The sequence below is a fragment of the Mirounga leonina genome, unplaced genomic scaffold, assembly GCF_011800145.1.
Source record: "Mirounga leonina isolate KUSES-001 unplaced genomic scaffold, KU_Mleo_1.0 Mir_154, whole genome shotgun sequence".
Taxonomy (NCBI): Eukaryota; Metazoa; Chordata; class Mammalia; order Carnivora; family Phocidae; genus Mirounga; species Mirounga leonina.
Genome location: NW_023270389.1, coordinates 27,278,635 through 27,302,690, shown reverse-complemented (window position 1 = coordinate 27,302,690; position 24,056 = coordinate 27,278,635). Strand labels below are relative to the sequence as shown.

At 40.2% G+C, this 24,056-nt stretch overlaps 1 protein-coding gene across 5 annotated transcripts in view; it reads left to right on the top strand.

Moving 5' to 3' along the window:
- The window catches only part of PPP1R12B (protein phosphatase 1 regulatory subunit 12B), a 212,591-nt gene that overhangs the window by 147,641 nt on the left and 40,894 nt on the right, over positions 1–24,056 (top strand). The window contains exon 1 of one of the 5 annotated variants that reach the window (XM_035010312.1): positions 14,900–16,673. The exons of the other annotated variants lie outside the window; for them this stretch is intronic. Coding sequence (XP_034866203.1) covers positions 16,572–16,673 — 102 coding nt within the window. The 5' untranslated portion in view covers positions 14,900–16,571. Of the gene's footprint in view, positions 1–14,899; positions 16,674–24,056 lie in introns of those variants that run through there. 5 annotated transcript variants of the gene reach the window in all.

Genomic DNA, 24,056 nt, shown 5'->3' with positions numbered 1-24,056 from the left:
AAAAAAAGATAATTTCAAGCAAAAAGCATCAAATTATAGGAAGATATTTCTTACTTGTAAAAAAGGAACAATCCACAAACAAGATATAAAATAATGGAAATTTTAAAACAAAAGCTGACAGAGTAGCAAGGAAATAGTATATCGACATTAAGAGTTGCAGATTTTAACACACCTCTATCAGAAACTAATGTCAAACAGACAAAAATACATAAGGACATAAAGGATTTGAACAACACAATTAACCCGCTTGATCCAATAGATATAAAGCATACATGGAATGTGTATACCATGAGGGTCACACTAAATTTAAAATCAACATTCACTCATTCATTCATCAAATATTTACCGAGCGCCTGGTATTTGCCGTACATTGCTCTAGGCACTTGCAATACTTAATTAGTCAGCAAGACAGATCCTGGCCTCATGAAACTTAACATTCTAGCAGGCAGGAGGAGGAGGCAGACAGTGAGCAATAAACATAATAAAGTATATAGCATGTTAGACAGTGATAGACGCAGTTTGAAATAAAAAGAGTTGGAATAAGGAGGATTGGTGGAAAGAGGACAGCTTGTAGTATCCGGTAGGTTGCCTGAGTAAACCTTGTTGACAGACTGAGATTTGAACAAAGATTTGAAGAAGCTGAGGGAGTTAACCACAAAGATATCTGGAGGAAGGGTGTTCCCAGCAGGGGAAACAGCTAGAGCAAAGGCCATAGGGTGGGCAAGTTCTGGCACATACAAGAAATTATAGAGGTGAATAGTAGGGAAGAGAATCAGATCATGTAGGTATAGGGTGTTATAAACCTTTGTGTTTTACTCTGAGTAAAATGAAGAGCCATTGCAGGATTTTGAGTAGAGGAGTGCCATGATCTGACTTAAGTTTTAAAGGAACCATTCTAGCTGCTACATTGAGATTAGACTTGAGACAAGAGTAGAAACTGGGGGACTATTACAGTAATCCATGCAAGAGATGATGGGAACTTGGATCATGTGGCAGCAGTAGAGGTGTTGTGTTGATAGATTCTGGATATGTGGGATGTGAGGGAAAGTGGAGGCTTGGATGACTTCAGGGTCTATTGGCCTGAGCAATTGGAAAGATAGAGTTGCTGTCAAATGACTTTGTGAAGTCTCCAGATGTTGAAGGTTGGGGAGGAAAATCAGGAATCCAGCTTTAGATATATTAAGTTTAAGATATCTATTAGAAATCCAGCTGGAAAAATGACAGATCTGTTGCATCTTTGGAGCATTTAGATGTTATTTAAAGCCATGAGACTATATGACATGATGGAAAGACAATATAGAAAGAGGACTAAGGACCAGAACAATAAGGATATTTGACTAATTAAAATGGATTAAAAACCTAAATGTGAGATCTGAAACCATAAAAATTGTAGAACACAGGCAGTGATTTCTCTGACATGGGCCGTAATGACATTTTTCTAGATTTGTCTCCTAAGGCAAGGTAAACAAAAGTAAAAATAATCAATTGGGACTACATCAAAATAAAAAGCTTTTGCACCTCAAAGGAAACCCACTGAGTGGGAGATGTTTGCCAATGATATCTCCAAAAAGGGCTTAATGTCCAAAATATCTAAAGAACTTATACAACTCAACACACATACAAACACACAAAAATCAGATTAAAAAATGGTCAGAGGCTGCCTTCGGCTCAGGTCATGATCCTGGAGTCCTGGGATCGTGTCCCGCATCGGGCTCCCTGCTCGGCAGGGAGTCTGCTTCTCCCTCTGACCCTTTCCTATCTCGTGCTCTCTCTATCTCATTCTCTCTCTCAAATAAATAAAAATAAAATCTTTAAAAAAAAAAAAAAAAAAAGAGTTGGACGGACGCTCAACCGACTGAGAGAAAAAAAAAAAAAAAAAAAATGGTCAGAGGACCTGAACAGACATTTTTCCAAGAAGACATACGATGGCCAAAGACACAGGAAAAGATGTTCAGCATTACTAATCATGAGGAAAATGCAAATCAAAACCATAGTGAGATATCACCTTATACCTGTTAGAATGGCTTAAGTCAAAAATACAAGAAATAACAAGTGTTGGCAAGGATATAGAGAAAAAGGAGCCCTGAACACTGTTGATGAGAATGTTAGTTGGTATAGCTACTATGGAAAATAGTATGGAAGTTCCTCAAAAAATTAAAAATAGAAATACCATATGATTCAGTAATTCTGCTATTGGGTATTTACCCAAAGAAAACAAAAATACTAATTTGAAAAGATGTATGCACCTCTATGTTCATTGCAGCGTTATTTACAATAGCCAAGGTATGGAAGCAGCCTAAGTGTCCATCAATAGATGAACAGATAAAGAAGATGTGGGGGGGGGTGTGTATACAATGGAATATTATGCAACCATAAGAAAGAATGAGATTGTGCCATTTGAAACAACATGGATGAACTGCACCTAGAGGGTATTATGCTAAGTGAAATAAGTCAGACTGAGATGAAAGACAAATACCATATGGTTTCACTGGTTAGTAGAATCTAAAAACAAAACAAAACAAAACACCCAAATGAATAAAAAAACAAAAAGCAGAATCAGATCCATAAACACTAAGAACAAATTGATGGTTGCCAGAGGGGAAAGGGGTAGAAGATACAGGCTCTCAGTTATGAAACAACTATGCCATGGGAATAAAAGGCACAGCATAAGGAATATAGTCTATGATATTGTAATAGTGACGTGTCAGGATTGATGGGGGCTACACTTGTGAACATAGCATAATGTATGAACTTGTCAAATCACTATGTTATATACCTGAAACTGTTGTAACATTGTGTATCAACTGTATCAAAATATTTAAAATTTAACAAAAAAAAGACATTTGACTAATTATACCTAGTCAGTATAAGTTTCTCTGGTTGGAACATCAGACTTTGTGATCATCCTTCTGAGTGGTTAAAAAGAGATTCACTTTCGGGGCACCTGGGTGGCACAGTCAGGAGTCTGACTCTTGGTTTTGGCTCAGGTCGTGGTCTCAGGGTCGTGAGGTCGAGCCCTGCGTTGGGCTCTGTGCTCTGCACGGAGTCTGCTTAAGAATCTCTGCCTCTGGGGCGCCTGGGTGGCTCAGTCGTTGGGCGTCTGCCTTCAGCTCAGGTCATGGTCCCAGGGTCCTGGGATCAAGCCCCGCATTGGGCTCCCTGCTCCGTGGGAAGCCTGCTTCTCCCTCTCCCACTCCCCCTGCTTGTGTTCCCTCTCTCGCGGTGTCTCTCTCTGTCAAATAAATAAATAAAATCTTAAAAAAAAGTCTCTGCCTCTGCCCCTCCCCCCACTTGCCCTCTCTTTCTCTCTCTCTCTTTAGAATAAACAAAATTTTTTAAAAACAGATTTGCTTTGCTCTTGGAGTTTTGATTCCAGCTTTAATGATAGGTTTTGTATACTGCCACTCAGTCTGTATTAGGACCAGTAGTGTATATTTGTAAGATAGCTAGGTCACCAGTAGTCTGTGGTATGGAAAAAGTATTTTATTTTTTGGTTTGTTTAAATATGTGTTTACTAGGGACGCTTGGGTGGCACAATCGGTTAAGCGTCTGCCTTCAGCTCAGGCCATGATCCTGGGGTCCTGGGATTGAGCCCCACATTGGCCTTCTTGCTCAGCAGGGAGCCTGCTTCTCCCTCTGCCTGCCCCTCCCCTTGCTTGCGCTCTCTCTCTCCTCTCTCTCTGACAAATAAATAAGTAAGTAAGTGTTAATTAAACATACAGAGACTATGACCTTAACTCCCATAAAGCATTGTTATCACCCCCCAAATTGACTCGCCCAGATAGTAACATTACATGCAGCATCTTGCAAACTGATTAGAACAGTGCCCAGGGCACTCAGATTAGTTATTATATGCCCTTTGTGCTCAAACAAAGCAATATGTGGTTCTATGTATGTCAGTCAGTCAGTCGGTCATCGTGGAGCTTAGTTCTTTCTGGAATTGCATGCTAAGCAACAGACTCCAGGAATCTAATTAATTTGATCCCCACGTTGGTCCTGTTTGCCACAAACATTACCATGCCTCATGAGCCTCACAAGCTGTGTTTCTTAGAGAAATGCGTATGTAGCTCTTAGACTCTGCAACAGTGTTTGCCTCCGTATAATTGTGTTTATGTGGAATTACATTGGCATTGCAATGTGGGAATGACAGGGTTGACAGGACCATTAACTTGAGTACCCTGGGAATTGTTCACCCCCTCCCCCATGGCTGACTGAAAGAGCTGTGTTTCTGAATTATATTATGGTGTGGGAGTTTGAAATGGATTTCTTATTAAACGTACGTAGACTGTTCTTTACTTGCCATGGGCAAAAATAATTTGGACAGAAAATAGTACTCTCCCTATGAAATGTTTTGTCTTTCAACTTTTTCTCTGTATGAATGGCCTTTTTTTAAATCTCTTGTATCTTTTAGGTATAGGGAGAAACTTTTATGTTATCTTCAGAGTTGTAGGTGTACTTTTTAGCCAGAACCAAAGCTCAAACTTCCTCTGGCAGATCCCTAGTGAAAGGGCAAACTTATGTCCAGTGGGAATTGGAAAGACAGAAAAAGGAAAAATTGGATATTGAGAGATTCACTTGGCACAGAAGAAAATAATTTGAGCATAAGAGAAATGAGAGCATTAGAAACTAAACCTAGCAGTGCAGTGGCATCTTCCATTTTCAACTGTTTTGAAGTATTTTTAACTGAGAGCATGGACATAGAGCATACACAGCACAGAGACAACTCATAAAGCATACGACAAACTGACGCTATGTATGTCAACAGTATCTGCAAAGCAGAAAGGGTGCATGCCAGGGCGCCTGGGTGGCTCAGTTGGTTAAGCGACTGCCTTCGGCTCAGGTCATGATCCTGGAGTCCCGGGATCGAGTCCCGCATCGGGCTCCCTGCTCGGCAGGGAGTCTGCTTCTCCCTCTGACCCTCCTCCCTCTCATGCTCTCTGTCTCTCATTCTGTCTCAAATAAATAAATAAAATCTTCCAAAAAAAAAAAAAAGGGTACATGCCAGTTCATTGTAGCCTAGGAAGGTTCTTTCATGACTTTTCCAGGATCTGTACTATTACAAGAAAATTAAGTGTTGAGTTTCTAACTACATTTTTAATGCTAAGGAGGTAGTATTCTTAGTAAACCTAGATGAATGGAGCAGATTTTATATCTGGACCAACTATAAATTCATAATTATGAAAGATTCAAAATTTCTACATGAACCATACATAGATTGCTTTTCTTTGTAATGGCCCTTTGCCTTAAAAGTCTGCAATTACTAATAATGGGAAATATTGTTCCTTTTCTTACCACCTAATGGAGCATTCAGCCAAATTTATAGACTTTAAAGAAAATTACCAAAAAACTACAAAAAATAATAAATCAGGTTGATGACAGTTAAAAAACTTGAACTTAAAGTAGAATTTCTGAACCTTTGTGTTTATAATTTATTTTTATAGATTTCTATTACTTATAGCTTATGATGATTCTCTGATTTTATACTTTTAAGTGGTAGGTTACATTGTCAAGAAGCTCATTATTACCAAATACTGAGCCTAAGTTTAAGGCATGTTACCACCAGATGGTAGTACATTTTGCCTGATATACAGATTATAAGCACAACATAAATATCGAACATATCTTTATGCACTAAACAAATTTATTTATTTTAAAGGCTACTCTAAAGTATAATTAAGTATTTTAAGGTATTATTAAAAAAAACATGGTAGTGTTCAGCATCTTTTTCCTTGACTTTTTTTTTTAAGATTTTATCCATTTATTTGAGGGAGAGCACACATGAGTGGGGGGCAGGGGCAGAGGGAGAGAGAGAAGCAGACTCCCCGCTGAGCAGGGAGCACAATGCAGGGCTCTATCCTAGGAGCCCGGGATCATGACCTGAGCCGAAGGCAGACACTTAACCGACTAAGCCACCCAGGCCCCCATCTCCTTGACTTTTTTAAGCAACTTTATTAAGATAAACAACTTTTTAAAACAACTCTTGGGTTGCCTGGGTGGCTCAGTCAATTAAGTGGCTGGCTCTTGATTGTGGCTCAGGTCATGATCTCAGGATCATGGGATCGAGCCCCAAATTGGGCTCCGCACTGGGCGTGGAGCCTGCTTAAGATTCTCTCTCTTCCTCTCTCTGTTCCCTCCCCCACCACTGGTGTGCATGTTCTCTCTCTAAAAAAATAAAAAATAAAAATAAAACAACTCTTTGCTGAATATTTATACTTGTAACAAAAGTTTTAGATAAATCATACTGTTTTAAGCACTTATTCAGTGTTTAACCAGCCATATAACCTATAGAGAGAGCCCTTTGGGCTACTTTTAAGCTAATCGAAAAAGATTTAATTTGCTCTGTTAGTGCTTCTGATCAGTTGAAGCATTTTGACTCATCAAGGTATTGTGAGCATTTTGACAGAGTAATGATTCCTTCCTCATGTGGCTCTGTCTGGAGCAGAGTAGGACACATTTAGCATCCCTGACCCTGTCCTACTAAATTGTGATAGCACTCTGCAGTCACTGTGAGAACCAGTGTCCCCACATGTTTGCACATGCCCCTGAGGGGGTATTGCCCCCACTGCCACCTCTACCCTTGAAAAAAACCTCTGCTAAGGTTATGAGTTGCCCCCTCTAACTTTACTTACTACTGTTGTTATCGGATATGGCCTACAAAGAAAGTGTGAGTAGAGGAAAAACTGCATTAAGTTATTCACATAAAAAAAGGAGGTAGCTTCTCACTTCTGTTTGTCTTTTTTAGCTGTTACTCAGTTTAAATTTAATTGCAAAACACTAAACCTGTACACTAATTTTGGGACAGGTTTCTTTTTTTTTTTTTAAGATTTATTTATTTATTTATTTGAGAGAGAATGAGAGAGAGAGCACATGAGAGGGGGGAGAGTCAGAGGGAGAAGCAGACTCCCTGCCGAGCAGGGAGCCCGATGCGGGACTCGATCCAGGGACTCCAGGATCATGACCTGAGCCGAAGGCAGTCGCTCAACCAACTGAGCCACCCAGGCGCCCCTGGGACAGGTTTCTTAAAGGACCTCTAATAATCCCTTACCCTTAAGTGCGTTTCTGAGAGTTAAACTTTTATAACACTGCAACATTATTTAAGTATATGAGAGCAAGATGGGAAACATTCTGCATTGGTTAACTCCATGCTAGGCAACTTGTAGGTCTTAGCTTACTTTGTTTCTGTGTTACTGCCTTGTACCTCAAAATGGCGCTATCTCCTGTCCCTGCCCCCCCCCCCGCAACCCACCAGAATGTACACAAGCCTTTTAGTGGGTGTGTTTTGTTGGTCTGATTTTTAGCTTTTATTGCCTTTTCATAAAGAACACATGTCAAAAGCCCTGTATTAAATGGAAAGAATTGCATGACTTCCTTCTGCTCTTTATTTCCTTATTATTGGAATGAAGGCCGACTCTTCACTCTGCAATGATTCACTTCAAATGAGAAGTTGAGGGTAAGAGAGTCATTTTGTGGTAAAATCCCTAATATGTCCACCTCACTCAGGAGCATCTCCGCAGGAAAAATCATTAAACATGAGTTAACATCATTGATCTTCCCCATCCTCAAAGAAGGGGGAAGATTTTCATATCACATAAATTAAAAATGAGGATTAAGATGGGAAAATGGAAGGACAAAGGAGTTAAGTGACAAAGAACTTCTGTTCTCTTCAGAACTTCTCATATATCCCCTTTCCCCCAAGTAATGCTTGTGGCCCCTCTAGGTGCCCAGTAATAAAAACAACAGTATAAATAAATACATGGAATAGTAAATGCCGCTCTTATTCACTCTGTCTGCTCTCCTCACTTGGCTGTGTGCTATTGATGGTCTCCTTTAAAAACAGCTTATTTGTTTAGTGTGAAATTAGAAATTACATAAGAACATATGGAAGAGTAGGGCTTGATGGGGTTTTTTTATTTTTTTTTTTGTTTTTTATGTTTACAATTTTTTTTTTAAGATTTATTTATTTTGCGAGTGCAAGATCGAGGGAGGGGCAGAGGGAGAAGGAGAGAGAGAGAAGCAGACTCTTCGGAGTGCAGAGCCTGATGCAGGGCTCAGTCTTAAGACCCTGAGATCATGACCTGAGGTGAAACCAAGAGTGGGTTACTCAACCGACTGAGCCACCCAGGTGCCCCTACAGTTTTTTTTTAATTGAAGTATAGTTGACATACAATGTTATATTAGTTTTAGTTGTACAGCATAGTGATTTGACAATTCTATTCATTATGCCATTCTACAGTAAGTATAGTCACCATCTGTCACCATACCGAGTTATTATGGTATTATTAACTATACTCCCTATGCTGTACTTTTCATCTCTGTGACTTGTTATTTTATAACAAGTTTGAACCTCTTAATCCGTTTCACCTATTTTGCTTACCCCTCCAACCCCCTCTCTTCTGGCAACCGCCATTTTGTTCTCTGTATTTATGAATCTGTTTCTGTTTTGTTTGTTGTGTTTTTTAGATTCCACATGTAAGTGAAATCGTACAGTATTTGTCTTTCACTGTCTGACTTATTTCACTTAGCATAATACCCTCTAGGTATGTCCATGTTATCACAAATGGCAAGGGTTCATTCTTTTTTATGGATGAGTAATATTCCATTGTATATACGTACACCACATCTTCTTTATCCATTCATCTATTGATGGACACTTAGGTTGCCTCCATATCTTGGCTATTGTATGTAATGTTGCAATGAACATAGTGATACACATATCTTTTCAAACTAGTGTTTTCATTTTCTTTGGGTAAATACGCAGCAGTGGAATTACTGGATCGTATGGTATTTTTATTTTTAAGTTTCTGAGGAACCTCTATACTGTTTTCCATAGTAGCTATACCAATTTACATTCCCACCAACAGACGTGAGGGTTCTCTTTTCTTCACATTCTCACCAACACTTGTTATTTCTTGTCTTTTCTATAATAGCCATTCTGACTGGTATGAGGTGATATCTCATTGTGGTGCTAATTGTTAATTTTAGCAGTATGGAGCCCTCACTTTGCAGTTATGTAAATCTTGAGATTTCCTATCATCTCTTTGAAGACAATAATCATGTCTTAAAGAACTTTATGTAACCTTAATAGTACCTTGCATGGAGTAAGGACTTAATAGTGTTAGATGGATTGGTGGAAGAAAAGTATCAGTTGATTAAAAATAAAAATATTTTCAGGACACCTGGGTAGCTTGGTTAAGTGTCTGCGTTCAGCTCAGGTCATGATCCCAGGGTTGGGTCCTGGGATCGAGTCCTGCATCAGATCAGGCTCCTTGCTCAGTGGGGAGCCTGCTTCTCCCTCTGCTTGGCGTTCCCCCTGCTTGTGCTCTTTCTCTCTCTGACAAACAAATAAAATCTTTAAAAAATAAGTAAATAAATAAATAAATAAATAAATTTTCTTTTGTCCTTATATTCATAAATGGGGCTGAAAATGATTGCTCTATTTCAAACACTTAGTTCCAAAAGGAGGAACAGGGATCTTAAACTATTTATAGTTCTTAATTGTTAATATTTGACTCATTACCTTCTTCCTTAAATCTAAACTAAAATACTGTATATTGTGCCTACTCAGAAGTTTATAAACTAAGCTACCAAAAAAAATTGATTTGCAGGAAGCAGCATAAAAATTTTTGAAAGACGGGGCACCTGGGTTGCTCAGATGGTTGAGCATCTTCAGCTCAGGTCATGATCCCCAGGTCCTGGGATCGAGCCCCGCATTGGGCTCCCTGATCAACGGGGAGTCTGCTTCTTCCTCTCCCACTGCTGTTCCCCCTGCTTGTGCTCTCTCTCTCTCTCTGTCAAATAAATAAATCAAATAAATAAAATCTTTAAAAAAAAATTTTTTTTTTGAAAGACTAGATAATGTCTGCCAATTTAACAGTGTCCTTTAGGCTTTGAAGACCTTGTGGTTTAGAAGCCATGCTTACCTTCCAAGAGGAACTTTCCTATGCTTTTTTTTTTTTTAAAGATTTTATTTATTTATTTGACAGAGAGGGAACATAAGCAGGGGGAGTAGGAGAGGGAGAAGCAGGCTTCCCCGCGGTGCAGGGAGCCCGATGTGGGGCTCGATCCCAGGACCCTAGGATCACGACCTGAGCCAAAGGCAGACGCTTAACGACTGAGCCACCCAGGCGCCCCTATGCTTTTTTTTAAAGAGAGCACAAGCAGGGGGAGGGGCAGAGGAGAGAGAGAAGCAGACCCCCTGCAGAGCGGGGAGCCCTCCATGGGGCTCTATCCCAGGACCCTGGTATCATGACCCCAGCCGAAGGCAGACGCTTAACTGACTAAACCACCTAGGCACCCCTACTTTTGCTATATCTGATGAAATGGATGATGGGAAAGGATTCTTTTGGCCCTATGCCAAAAATACAATTTTAGAGATTACAGTTCTAGATGATTGAGTTTCAGGTTTGGGGCCCCATCAGTAAAGTGTAGGCCTAATGTTTCTGTCTGTAGTTATACAGCATTTATATATTGACTTAAACATCTCATAGTTTAGGCTCAATTCTGACTTTCACAAGTGCTAATAGAGAGGGTCTTTCTGATCCCCTTAGCCAAAAGCACTTCAGAACTGAATTCTGTTATTGTGTTTCCTTTTTTGTAACAAAAGAACTTGAAAGGTATAGATAGGGACCATTTGAGATTGTGAAACCCCTCTGAGATCATTTTAATTTTAAAAGTAACTAATTCCAAGAGATTAGATTTTCTGTGATTTATAGAATGATAAAATAAAACTTCTATGGGTTTTACAATCTAATAGAATTATGAGCTTTATTTTTAGTAGTTGTTCATAGTTGATATATCATTTTGCAGGTATATCCACCCCCTTCCTATGCACACACATCCATTTATATTTGTATACTCTGCCCTCAGGAATTTTGAAAAATTAGTTTGGCTCTGAACCAAAGAGCGAATTATGTTCTTTCACCTGTGTCTTCACATCCTGTCTGTCCTTCTATACTCTTAATCCTTGCCCTATTCAGAATCTTTACCAGATGAAGTTTTTAAGAAAATATTTTTAATCTATCTGGATAAATATCAGGACCCCTTCTGCAGGCTCCTAGTCTATATGGAATAGCAAATACAGCAAGCAGAGTATCTAAAATGTTTTTTTCTGTGAACTTAATAATACCATGTTTGATACCCAAAATGTAATATGCTTACAAATTCTAACTACAGTTTCCCTCTTCATATGGTAATGAACACTGTTGATCTTGAAGTATTGGTTTATTGGGGGAAAGGGGGAACTGTGTTCTTCAACTAGGGAAAAAAAAAAAGTTGGAATTCCAAACATGCCTTTTTGAGATGACAGTCAGTGGTATACTGGTTCCTCTAGTTAAAGCCCTTCAGTGACATTCAAGGAATCTCCATTCATGCCTTAGACCAACAAAGGATTTGCAGGGTGCATTCGGGTAGTGTGTTTGTATGGTGAAGCTCTGACAGTTGGACACTAGAGATGATTCTGGGAATTTTATCAACCATAATAAAATCATTCTTTGGTGTTTGTCCACCAAAAAAGAAAATTTTGCTTAGTAAGTAGTGACTTTTTGTAGTATTTTCAGATTTTACTGATCAAGCAATATAATATTGGGTCAGATTTAGTTGAGAGCACATATCTTTTGCCAGTTTGATAACTCAGGGATGAAAAGACTATCCTCCTCTCATGCCAGGTAGAAACTACTCTTTCTCTTCTCCCCAGAGAAGGACTTGTACTAGCTCTTTGTTCTTTGCTTTCGAACTTTTTTGACCATGACTCACAGTAAGAAATGCATTTTACACTGTGACCCAGTATATAGATGTGTTCTAACAGAAACAACGGTTCCATGAAAGCATACCCTTACTCTCTGTGTAATGTACTCTGAAATTTGCTATTCTGTTTCACTTTTTATTGACCTGGTTGTGAACCACTAAATTGATTCATGACCACCTAATGAATCTTACTTAGTTCATTGTGCCTTTAGCCCAAGTGATTGCTTACTGCCATTAAAAAACCCAGTTCTTTGGTGAACACAAAATCTTAATTATATCTGTAATGAGAGACTATCTTTTGAAAGTTCTTTGGGGTTAAAAGAAGTTACCTCATTTGCCCCCATTTCCTACCCTCGTAATATGAAAGAACTGGGTGGGTTTTTTTAATTTTTAATTTTGAAACAATTTCAAACTTACAGAAATATTTTAAGAATAGTAGAGGGATGCCTGGTTGGCTCGGTCGATTAAGCATCTGATTTCAGCTCAGGTCATGATCTTAGGGTCCTGGGATGGAGCCCTGTGTTGGGCTCCCTGCTCAGCCAGGAGTCTGCTTGTCCCTCTGCCCCTCCCTCCACTCGTGCTCTCTCTCTCTCTCTCTCTCTCTCTCAAATAAATAAATAAAATCTAAATAAAAAAGAATAGTACAAAGATCCTTGTATAGTCTTCACCCAGAGGCCACATTCAAATTTCACCAGTTGTCCCAATAATGTTCTTTGTAGCAGAAGAATCCAGTACAGGATCACACATTAAACCTGATTCTCATGTCTCTCTAGTTTGGTCTTTCCTTGCCTTTTGTGACCTTGGGTTGTTTGTTTTTGTTTTGTTTTGTTTTCTTTTAATATTTTGTTTATTTATTTGACAGAGAAAGTGCACAAGCAGGGGGAGAGGGAGAAGCAGGCTCCCTGCTTAGTGGGGAACGTGATGCAGGGGCTCGATCCCAGGGCCCTGGGATCAAGACCTGAGCTGAAGGCAGAGGCTTAACTGACTGAGCCACCCAGGTGCCCTGACCTTGGTATTTTTTAAGATAACAGGCCTGTCATGTATGTCCGTCAGTTTGGGCCCAGTGTTTCCTCATAAGTATACCCAATTTATGCATTTTTTACAGTGTCAAAGAAGTGATCCTTTGCTCTTCTCTTTGTGCCTTAACAATTTGTCCCACTACTTTGTAGTACTTTGATCACTTTGTAAATCAAGATAGTGTCTGCTAGGTTTCTCCACAGTAAAGCTGCCTTTTCCTCCTTTAAGTATTTTATGAGGCAATACTTTGAGATTATGTAAAATCCAGTTCCTCATCCTATTTTTATCTACTAGCTTTGGTATCCACTAATGTTCCTTTCTTGGATTGATTTTACGTTGATGTTTGCCAAGTAGTCATTTTTCTAATTTCATTCCTCCTTCTACATTTATTAGTAGGCATTCTATTGTAAGGAAGAACTTTCTCTCGTTTCTTTTTTTCATTCATTTATTTATATTAATGTGTGCTCATGGGTTCCTGTTTTGTTCAGTGGGTTGTAACTTTTCACTATCATTATTTGTTTTGATGCTCAGATTGTTTCAGATTTGGCTTTTTAACCTCTCCATGTCCTTTCGTCATGTTCCCATTATTGTTAAAGTGCTTCCTTACTTTCTGACACAAGAGACCGAGGCTTATTTTCTGTCCCTGCCCCAACTCTGGAATTAGTCATTTCTCCAGGGAGCCCTCTTCCTTTTAATGGAGAGTGGCACATAGAAACAATGATCTGGGCACTAGGTGTGTGAAATGCTGCTGGAGTGTTGCTCTTCCCACGTCTCTCAGTGCACAGAGCTAGGAAATACATATATAGATGCATTTACTTAGACACACGTGCACACACACATTCTTACATCTTTAGTTATTTATGTCTGTGTATATTGAAAATCACTAGTTCACACCAATACCTTCGATCCTGCGTATCACAAGGTTTATCCTAGGTTTCCCTTTTTTCTTATTTATACCTGCCTTCTCCAGCATTGAGAAACCTCGCTCCCATTAGCCTCAATATGTTTGTTTATTTGTTCAACCCCCCTGTATAAAGCCAATCCCCTAATTAGACTAGGTTACTGCCTCTTGGTATTGAGAGGATCAGATGAGATAATGTATGTTAAAACACTTTTTTTTCTAAGATTTTATTTATTTATTTGAGAGACAGAGTGAGCAAGAGAGCACGAGTGGGGGGTGGGGGGCTGAGGCGGAGGGAGAAGCAGACTCTCTACTGAGCAGGGAGCCCAATGCGGGGCTCAATCCCTGGACTCTGGGATCATGACCTAAGCCGAAGGCAGATGCCCAACCGACTGAGCCACCTAGGTGCCCCAAAACACTTTAAAATATAAAAAAAGTTTACCACTGCCTAGAAGTAGATATAAAAAAGAAGTAAAAAGAGACAAGAATAATAGTTGGGAGTAGTAGGCTTTTACATTTCCTCTTCAATTGCCAGTGAGTAATGAAATCGCTGTATAAATCTTACAGAAACAGGTCAGGGAACCGACTGATCATACTTGTTCTTGCCATGTCTTTGAGGAATAATGTAACCTGGTGACTTTCATTCTGGAGAGTGAAAAAGTATCCCTCCTAATCCTTCCCTAGACAATCGTGCTTGCTATGAGAATGTTACTATTTAGGTTTACGTCAATATTTCTTTTCTAAGTGAAAAGATCTAATAAAGAAAAACTCACTCTTACCAGATGAGATTAACTATATAAGTAGGATCTAAAACGTAAGATTCATAAATCCTAATTCCCCAAATAATTGGCCTTTCAGACACAGTATAGTTCTGGTTTGTGGTGGAATTGATCAGTCTTCTTAAGTTTTTTAGATTGGGAATGAAGTAAGACCTCTTTTTTTTTTTTCTTTTTTAAAGATTTTATTTATTTATTTGAGAGAGAGAGAGAATGAGAGAGAGCACATGAGAGGGGGGAGAGTCAGAGGGAGAAGCAGACCCCCTGCCGAGCAGGGAGCCCGATGCGGGACTCGATCCCGGGACTCCAGGATCATAACCTGAGCCGAAGGCAGTCGCTTAACCAACTGAGCCACCCAGGCGCCCAAGTAAGACCTCTTTTAATAAACCCTTGTCAACCGGTTTCCTCAGACCAACCCCCAAGAAGCTGATCACTTCCCTTCATTTAATTTCACAAAATTGGTTATAAGAATAAAGAAGATGTCAAGATAATTAGAGGAAAAAAGAGTGGCATGCTGGGAAGGTTTGAAGGAAAAAATATAAATTTTGTGTAGGAAAAGGAAGGGCAGGATAGAGTTTCCAAGAGCCCAGAGAAGTGAGTTGTTACTTTGGGGCTAAACTCATTGGCTTAGAAAGCATTTGGCCTAGAAATGTTGGATAGGGTAGTGATGACAACAGAGTGCAAAAGATTAAATTTGAGATGTTTCAAGGCCAAATCCAAAAACCTTCAACACTAAGCAAATAAATTCCTTTCTTCTTAACTCTTAATTGTCCCTGTGGGTAATTCAGTCCTGTAGTCTTGCATTTCCACTCCTGTCTCTGCTTTCTTTCTTCATTTCTGACCCTTTTCCCCTTACCTGTACCCCTTTCCCATCTTGTTCTTCCCTGATTATGGCATTTTGGAAAACTCTGTTAAGCTGTATACTCAGAGACTCAGCCGTTAAAGTCTGTAATGTACAGAGAGTTTCCTTTGCAGTGGGCCAAAGTTTCAATTTGCTGGGCTTCCTTGTGGTGCGGCAGGAACGACCTGTCATTCAAGTGGAACATAAAGGGCCTGAAGGTGCTTTGACTGATGTGTCTGTCAGGGCTTTGTTACTTAATAGATCCAGAAGTTGAAAAGTCCCCATTCTCATATTTAGCGAACTGTTCAGAGAAATCAGCTGTTGAAACTGCTGCTTATTACTCTAATTGAAGCAGTGGATACCAGAAAGTTTGGTGGGTTTCACCCCTGAGCATGTTCCCAAAGAGCCTCCCTTTATTCCTAGAAGCTGGCAGGCTTTCTTTTCCTCCTGCAAGTGGCAACCCGAATTCTGAGTTGAAAGTGAATCTTTGCCCTTGGCTCTTCTCCAGCATTCCTCGCTGAGCGAATAGGGATTTGGAATGTCAGAAAATAGAAGAGGGGAGGGGAAAAGATGTGTGTATGACTGTGAGTGTTTGTATGTAAAAGCAGCTTCGTCTGGGAGGACTTAGGGAAACTTGACTTCCTCAGATGGCTTCCTTCTCATAAACTCTGGGTTCCTTATTTGTATTTTTTTTGTTTTTGTTTTTTGTTTTTTTAAGTTGTTTAACCTGAATTTATCACAGCAGTTCTAAACCCCTTCCAGCCCAGTGGAGTCAAGCTAAGGAAAAACAGCATGATTTCCAGAGGATTTCTGTTTCTTCCCTCTGGATAAAGTGACGGTAGTTCATCCCAGGCTCGTCTCCGGCAGGATCCAAAGTCGTCTTTCCTCTGGGATTTAATCCAGTGTCATCGGGAAACTAGACTCAGGTTTTATTGGGGAGCAAGTCTCACTAAGAAGTGTCCTTTTGGGAGAATCAAGGACTCGATCTAGGCATAAAAGGTGTGGCTCAGCACAATACCCTCCATCGTAAGCTACCAGTCCTGAGCACTTGTGGTTGAAGCTGGACTGAAAATATTGATGGAACACGCCTCTCAGATTCTGTTTAACTGTGGACTGGTTCAGAGCGCAAGACTATAATTTACAGGGTGGCTTTTATCCTTTATTTAGTTCTCTCCAAAGTCTTCTTGCATCAAGTCAAAAGGAGAGATTCTGTGAGGGTAAACCTGCAGGGACGGTTTCCCAGCTTTGCGTGAAGAATCCAGTGGTTGAGTGTCTTTCTACATCCTGAGGAACCATGTCCTCTGTATATACCCGAAGTAAAGAATTCACTCGGAATAGGAAATCTCAGTCTGATTCTCCCCCAGCATCTCCCTCCCCGACTGCCAAGACACTCCGAGTAAGCAGCATTTTATTTACATATGTTCATAGTTGTGTCAAAGGTGGAGAATGTATATGTAACTTGGGGAGTTAGGTTTAGAGCAAAGGCATTTCAGAGCATATGGGAATTGGTAGAGGAAAAAAGAAAATTTGAAAGTAAAGACCCTGTTAGCTTTTCTGCAGGAGGTTATGGTTCATAATACTTACTGTAGTCTTAAGTAAAAGCAGACTTAAATATGTCAGACTACAATTTCTGTCTTAGCTTTTAACTGTCAGTTGTAAGCTGCCTGACAGTAAGATTTTAGAGTCCTTGTCTCTATATCTTACAGGCGTTTCTTAATTTCTGTGGCTGTTTTTAGTTGTTCCCTTTCTTGGTTTTTTTGTGGGTCAATACTATGTTTCTAGAGAAAAAGCTCCCAAATGGCCATGAAACTGTATACATTAAACTTCAGTTATGTGGAAGTTCCTTATGAACGTTTGTGTAGGCATGTATGTGAGAGAGAGTATGCCCTTGCCTGTTTTATGTGTCCATTGAGTGATAGCGAGAAAAAACAAAACGAGCAATAGTTATGGACACTTGGAGTCTTTCTTACTCCTCAGTCACCATCAGGAAATTTCATGCTTATAAACTCAGAGAAAGAACTCCTAGCTGTTGACAACCAGCTGTATGGAAGTGTTTGTAATGTCCTAAGCAGATCCACTTGAGTTTTTTTCTCGAGCGTATGTTTCTGTAGAAGCGATTTGCATCTGATTTAGTGTCTTCCTCTGTAAGAAACTGACAAAAGCAAGGACTGCTACCAATAGCAACCGATGAGAAGCCCCGATGGGCATATTAGGTAGTAGGCAAGGTAGCAGTTCCTTCTTAGGGAACAAGATTGTGCTCTACTGTATATACAGAATAACAAATATCATGGTCATAGCTTCCTTATTTGGGGAGCTGTGGGGGGGAAATCTGCAAGAAACCTGAAGTGACTTCTGCATTTCTGAGTTATTTTATATTCATTTTCAGTGTCTTTCTCATGGGATAAATTATCATGGAGTGGCATTTGCTATGTGACATGTTGGTCTAGGACATCAGCTAGGGATGTTTAGTTACCAGAATATCAAAAGGATTTTGTTATAAAGCTGTTTCATTCATGACTTCTTTTGGTGAAAGGACTGAGAGGCTCAGTGTATATGTCACCATTGTTGAGTTCCAGGAGAGTTTCATAGGCTGCTGCCTTTCTTTTCTAAGGAGCCATAGAGTGTGGGGCACCAGGGTGGCTCAGTCAGTTGAGTGTCCAACTTTTGGTTTCAGCTCAGGTCAAGATCTCAGGGTCGTGGGATCGAGCCCTGCGTTGGGCTCCGTACTGAGCATGGAGCCTGCTTGGGATTCTCTCTCCTTCTTCCTGTGCCCTGCCCTGCTCACACGTGCACGCTCTCCCTCCCTCTCTCTGTTTCCCTCTCTCTCTCTCAATTAATTAATTATTAAAAATAAAAGGGACTGTAAACATATACTTATTAAAAAAAAAAAGGCAGCCACAGAGTCCTTCCCCCTCAGCAGCTGTTGGGTACTTTTTGGTGGCTCCCAATTGAGGTCCACAAAATGGAGCACTTTTAGTTCAGTAGTGTTTCCCTTTGTTCCCGTCCCTCTTATCAAACTCGGCAGTATCTTTGCTGTAAAGAGCCCGTTGTTAACATTTGTTCACTACTGTAACCACAGTTCCTGGAGCAATGTGTGATACCTCGTGAGCATTCAACAAAATCTGTTTAATGACACACACGCCTTTTCCCTTTCTGTTTGAACCCATTTCTTCTTTACAGTTAAGTACTACTTTCTTCTTGTCGCAGTCCTAACGGCTGTCATCCACCCTTTCCACCCTCATTCCATCATCCCCGCATCCCTGACTTTTTAGACAGAGGTCATTGTGGGAGAGAATTTGAAAATTTGGATTACAGGAAACCAGCACATGGATGGCCTTAATAAGAGACTGCATCCCAATTTTAGTGGTCAGTGGCTGTGGATTCCCATAATAGCATCCACTTACTGTAACCCAACTTCCAGGTCCGCATAGCCTTAGGCTCTACTATAAAGAGTGTTGATGTTTGTGTATCATTCATGTTCTATTATGTTGCTTGTGCCTTTACTGTCTGAGAGAGTAAAAGATATGCAACACTAATTTGGAGGCTGTTGACACTCTGAATGGGTTATAAAACTAAGATTTATCTCTTAAGATTCCCCTGTAGCCTAGTTTCCCCTCATGTCCTAACTAATTAGGGTGCTGCTTACAAACTTTTTTTTTTTTTTTTAGATTTTATTTATTTATTTGACAGAGAGAGAGAACACAAGTAGGCAGAGAGGCAGGCAGAGGGGGAGGGAGAAGCAGGCTCCCTTGCTGAGCAGGGAGCCCGACGTGGGGCTCGATCCCAGGACCCCAGGATCATGACCTGAGTCTAAGGCAGACGCTTAACTGACTGAGCTACCCAGGCGCCCCACAAATGGGTTTTGAATGCTATGACCATCCCTCTTCTCACTCTGTATGTGGTGGTAGTGTTACGCTCATATGCCTTCTGATGCCCTGTTATTTAACTGGCTGCTGCTTCACCTGCATTACCTCATTTAACCCCCAGCCACCCTGGAAGGTGGGTGTTGCTATCACCATTTTACCTATGAGGAAACCGAGATACATGGAAGAGAAGTGGCTTACCCACATCACTCAGCTAGTAAGCAGCAGAGCCTGGTATCTCTGGGTCCAAAACCCATATTTATCCACAACAGTGATTTCATACCAAATACATTGGAAGGTTAAGGACTTTCTAGGGTCAAAGATGACAGTTAAAAGCTTAGGTAGCTGTGGGAATCCAAAATTCAGGCATAATGAGGACCCAGGAAACTGAAATTGTAGGCAGGAGGAAGGCAGTGTCTACAGACCAACAGAGGGAATTGACAGGCTCTGCTGAATCTCCCACGCCTGATTCTCGAATCCTAGTCAGAGCATATGAAACCATGGATCCCACAGAGCTTGAGACCTTGTGGGCTACAGGTCTTCATATTTCAGAGGCAGAAATACTTAAGTAAAGTTGCCGGGACACGTCTGTGTGCATCTCAGAGTTAAGATCAGAACACCTTTTTCTCTCTCCTCATGCAAACTTGTGCACATTCGGTTTTCTGCTAGAAGTTGCACCAAGAGGTGTGGCCTCTGAAGCCAACATTCTTCAAAACAAATGATTGAAATTTTGAGCCAGTGTATAAATATTTATGATTTTTTTCTTACTATTGGTAAAGAGGCTAAATATTAAATGCTTCCATATAAGGAAAATGCTCTCAAAGGGAATTTTTAAATAAAGGTTATTCACATGGGGAGCATATTTTGGACACCTTGCTCTTAGCCACATGTTCAAGAAGCAGTATGGGCAAACTATAAACTGTAACTCAAAGAGGTATAATTTTTAACTTGAGAAAACAAACAGCAGGATGATTTATCAGTCCTGGAAAACTGAAACTATCTTATCATACCTTTACTTTTCAACTCTCAACAGTTTCTGATACTTTTAACATTACGTAATTCAGTGTTTCTGTACTCAGTAAACTAGGGCCCTTTTTAATAATATAAAAATGTAATGCTGGCCTAGAGATTGTACAACTAGTATTCTCCCTAATGAAAAATCACTTATATAGAGAATAGTACATCTTACCACCTAAGATTTTACTTTCTCTAGTTTGTATTTCAAAAATAATATTTTTCATTCTCTGAACACAAAATTACACTGTTAAATGTGGTTTTTAAAAATATACCCCTCTTGGGGCACCTGGGTGGCTCAGTCGTTAAGTGTCTGCCTTTGGCTCAGGTCATGATCCCAGGGTCTTGGGATCGAGCCCCACATTGGGCTCCCTGCTTTGAGGGAAGCCTGCTTCTCCCTCCACTGCTCCCCCTGCTTGTGTTCCCTCTCTCATTGTCTCTCTCTCTGTCAAATAAATAAATAAAATCTTAAAAAATACACCCCTCTCTTTCCATAAGGAAAATATCCATCATCCATTCTTTTTGTATCCCCACCCCCCGATCCCCCACTAAAATGGCTATTCTGGGGTGCCTGGGTGGCTCAATCTGTTAAGCATCTGCCTTTGGCTCAGGTCATGATTCCAAGGTCCTGGGATCGAGCTCCACGTCAGGCTCCCTGCTTGGCGGGGTGTCTGCTTCTCCCTCTCCCTGTGCCGCTCCCCCTGCTTGTGTGAGCTCTCTCTCTCTCGCTCACTCTCTCTCTCAAATAAATAAATAAAATATTTTTTTTTTTTAAGATTTTTATTTATTTGACAGAGAGAGCACAAGCAGAGGGAGAGAGAGGGAGAAGCAGGCTCCCTGCTGAGCAAGGAGCCCGATGTGGGACTCGATCCCAGGACCTTGGGATCATGACCCGGGCCAAAGGCAGCCGCTTAACCAACTGAGCCACCCAGGTGTCCCAAATAAAATCTTTTTTAAAAAATAAAATGATTATTCTAAGTGGTATGCTCTTAGTATTTGCTGTTTTGATCTCTGTTGACCCTGAATAGTGAAATAATTTTAAACAAGTCTTTTGGCTTTCACACTAGGTTCACACTAGTCCAACATCTCTTTTGTCTCTAAAATTTGTGGAGCTCCCTGAGTAACAGATCTACCCATCTCTGATTTTTTTACTCAGGGAAAGCAGAACAGCTTCCGGATTCACTCAGATTACTTTCTTTTCTTTTTTTTAAGATTTTTATTTATTTATTAGAGCAAGCGCGCACGCGCGCGTGCATGAGCAGGGGTCGGGGGGCAAAGGGAGAGGGAGGAGCAGACTCCCCGATGAGCTCAGAGCCTGCCACAGGACTCCAAGCAGGCCTCCACAAGGGGCTCAATCCCAGGACCCTGGGATCATGACCTGAGCCAAAATCAGACACTTAACCGTCTAAGCCACCCTGGTGCCCCAATTCACTCAATTTTCTAATGGGAACCATACCAGGTATTTATGTATGAGAATTTGAAGGCTTAGCCTCTGTTCTCACACTCTGAAGCAACTACATGAGGTGCTGGGTTCACACAATTAGTAGAAAAACTTCCTTTTGATGTAATTTTCCAACACTGAAAAAAAATAATTCTGAACTACAATTACATTAGACACCTCTAGCTCTTGCTTTTTACTCACCGTTTATATTATCGGGTCTCAAGTATATTAATTCTATTAACTTAGAAATTAGTCAATTTAGATGGTTTAGCAAGTCTAAATCACCTTGAAAACAAGAGCCAGGTAATCATTTGTCGATGCTTTCAAATTATTATCTGCTAATTTAACAAAACATTTTTCAATACAGGTATATCCAAAGATGATAAAATACTAAAGAATGTCCACATTGTAGGGCTTAGTTGATATTTATTATATTGAATAGTCTTGAAGTAAGTAGGTCATCAACTGAACCCTGGGAATCTCTTAATTAGACAGATTTTCATTGAATTGGTTGGTTTTTACAATAATAGGATTGGACCTGCATCTATAAAACAAGATCAGTAGCATTTCCCATTTAATCGGGATTGCTATTCCTTCAGGATTTATATCTCAACTGAAAATATGGAGATTTTTCATAAGGTTTTTAAAGGGAACAATTAACCAACTTATTTTGTTTTATAACCAGCTCTACAAACTAATCAGAGAACATTTGATAAACAAGTGAGTGATAAAGGATTGCTGCTTTCACAAGACCTTGTCTATGTGGCCACTCAGGTTAGCAGGCTCCCCTCTGCCTCTTAGCCTTCCAGACTATCAATATTGATAGTCATTCTTTGCATGTCCTTTCTGCTGTCCTGTGGCAAACATCAAACAGTTCTTTAGTGTATTATCTTATCCTTTCTACCTCTCATACTGCATGTGGGCACTACCAATCTGGAATTCATTTTTCACTTTGCTTTATAATCCATTGTCATGGAATGAGAAACATTTGTCTGGGTGAATAAGGCTAATTAATGGTGCAATCTATTAACCACTTTTTTTTTCCTAATGAAAACCACTAGTGTATCTGTTTTCTTTTTTAATTCCACTCAAGAAAAGTCAACAGCAGTAATTCTATAACCCAAGGAATCTCCTAAGCAAGAATAGTAGAACCTGTAGAAACAAAAGCAGTTTCCCCATTTGGAATCTTAGATAGATAGTAGACTAGTTAACCCATGTTCTACATAAAGCTGGATGAGATGGCATCTGAAGTCATGGTTTTTCGACCAGAGAGACTGGGAGTTTTGAAGGCATCAGTTCCTTTCGTGGAGTTTCCATGTGACAACACAGAAATGCAAGCCATGTCCTACCCTTGGCCCTCCGCAATTTTCTGTTTCCATGATAAATGTTTATCAAGGCCACCTACTCTATTTTGAATCTTCCCACCATTAACATTCCTTGAACATCTGCTATGCAATAGGCCCTCCCTATCCTAGACACTGGAATTCAGAAATGATAGATATAGTCCCTGCCTTCAAGGAATTGACAGTCTAACTGGGGAGATAAAAAAGAAAATCAAGTCCAGGGTGTTTTTTGTTTTAGCAGATCAGTCAAGTGTAAATGCATTAGCTAGATATTTAAAGACCAACAGAAGATAGGTGGTCAAAGAAGGAGGAAATTACATTACAAAAGTGGGAAAAAATGTATGAGAAAATACAGGATTATTTTGAGAGCTGAAGATCAGTGTGGCTAGAACAAAAGATATATTTAGGAGTATAATAGGAAATGAAACTGGAGACATAACAGGAGCCAGGTCATATGGGGCTTAGTATGTCATTCTGAGGATTTGGGGAGTTATCCTGTAGATAAAGGATTGAAGAGTTGAAGTAAAGTTGCTGTGATCAGAATTGCTTATTTGGGAGATATTTCTGGCATCTATGGAGGCTGGATTGTAGAGGGAGGGTCTGGAGGTTAAGTCCATTGACCCGAATGCTATACTCCAGGTGAGAAAGGATAAGGGCCTGAACAGAGACATTCTCCAGGCAGAACAGAGAAACATTCAGCTATTTAGAAGGTAGAATTGATAAGAACTGGGAATTGATAGAATGGGGGTAAGGATGAACCTGTGAGAGGGCAGAGTCAAGGATGACTCCCAGGTCTCTGGTCTAGGTGACTCAGAAGAAGATGGCTTGACAAAACTTAGTTGGCATACGCAGGAGGGGAAAAAAAGGGCATGAAGTGGGGGAAATGATTTCACTTTGGGTGTGTTGAGTTAGAGGTTTGGAACATTCAGGTAGTGATATCCAGGAAAAATTTGGTCTAAAGCTCAGGAGAAAATTATGGGCTGAAAACATTGATATTTATGATTAAGCCATAGGAGTGGTGAGCTTGTCTGAGGAGTAGATGTAGCATAAGGAGAGAGCTGAGAATAAAACGTTGGGGTGAGGCAGGTAGTAACAACGTGTGGCTTCTTCCCATCGTT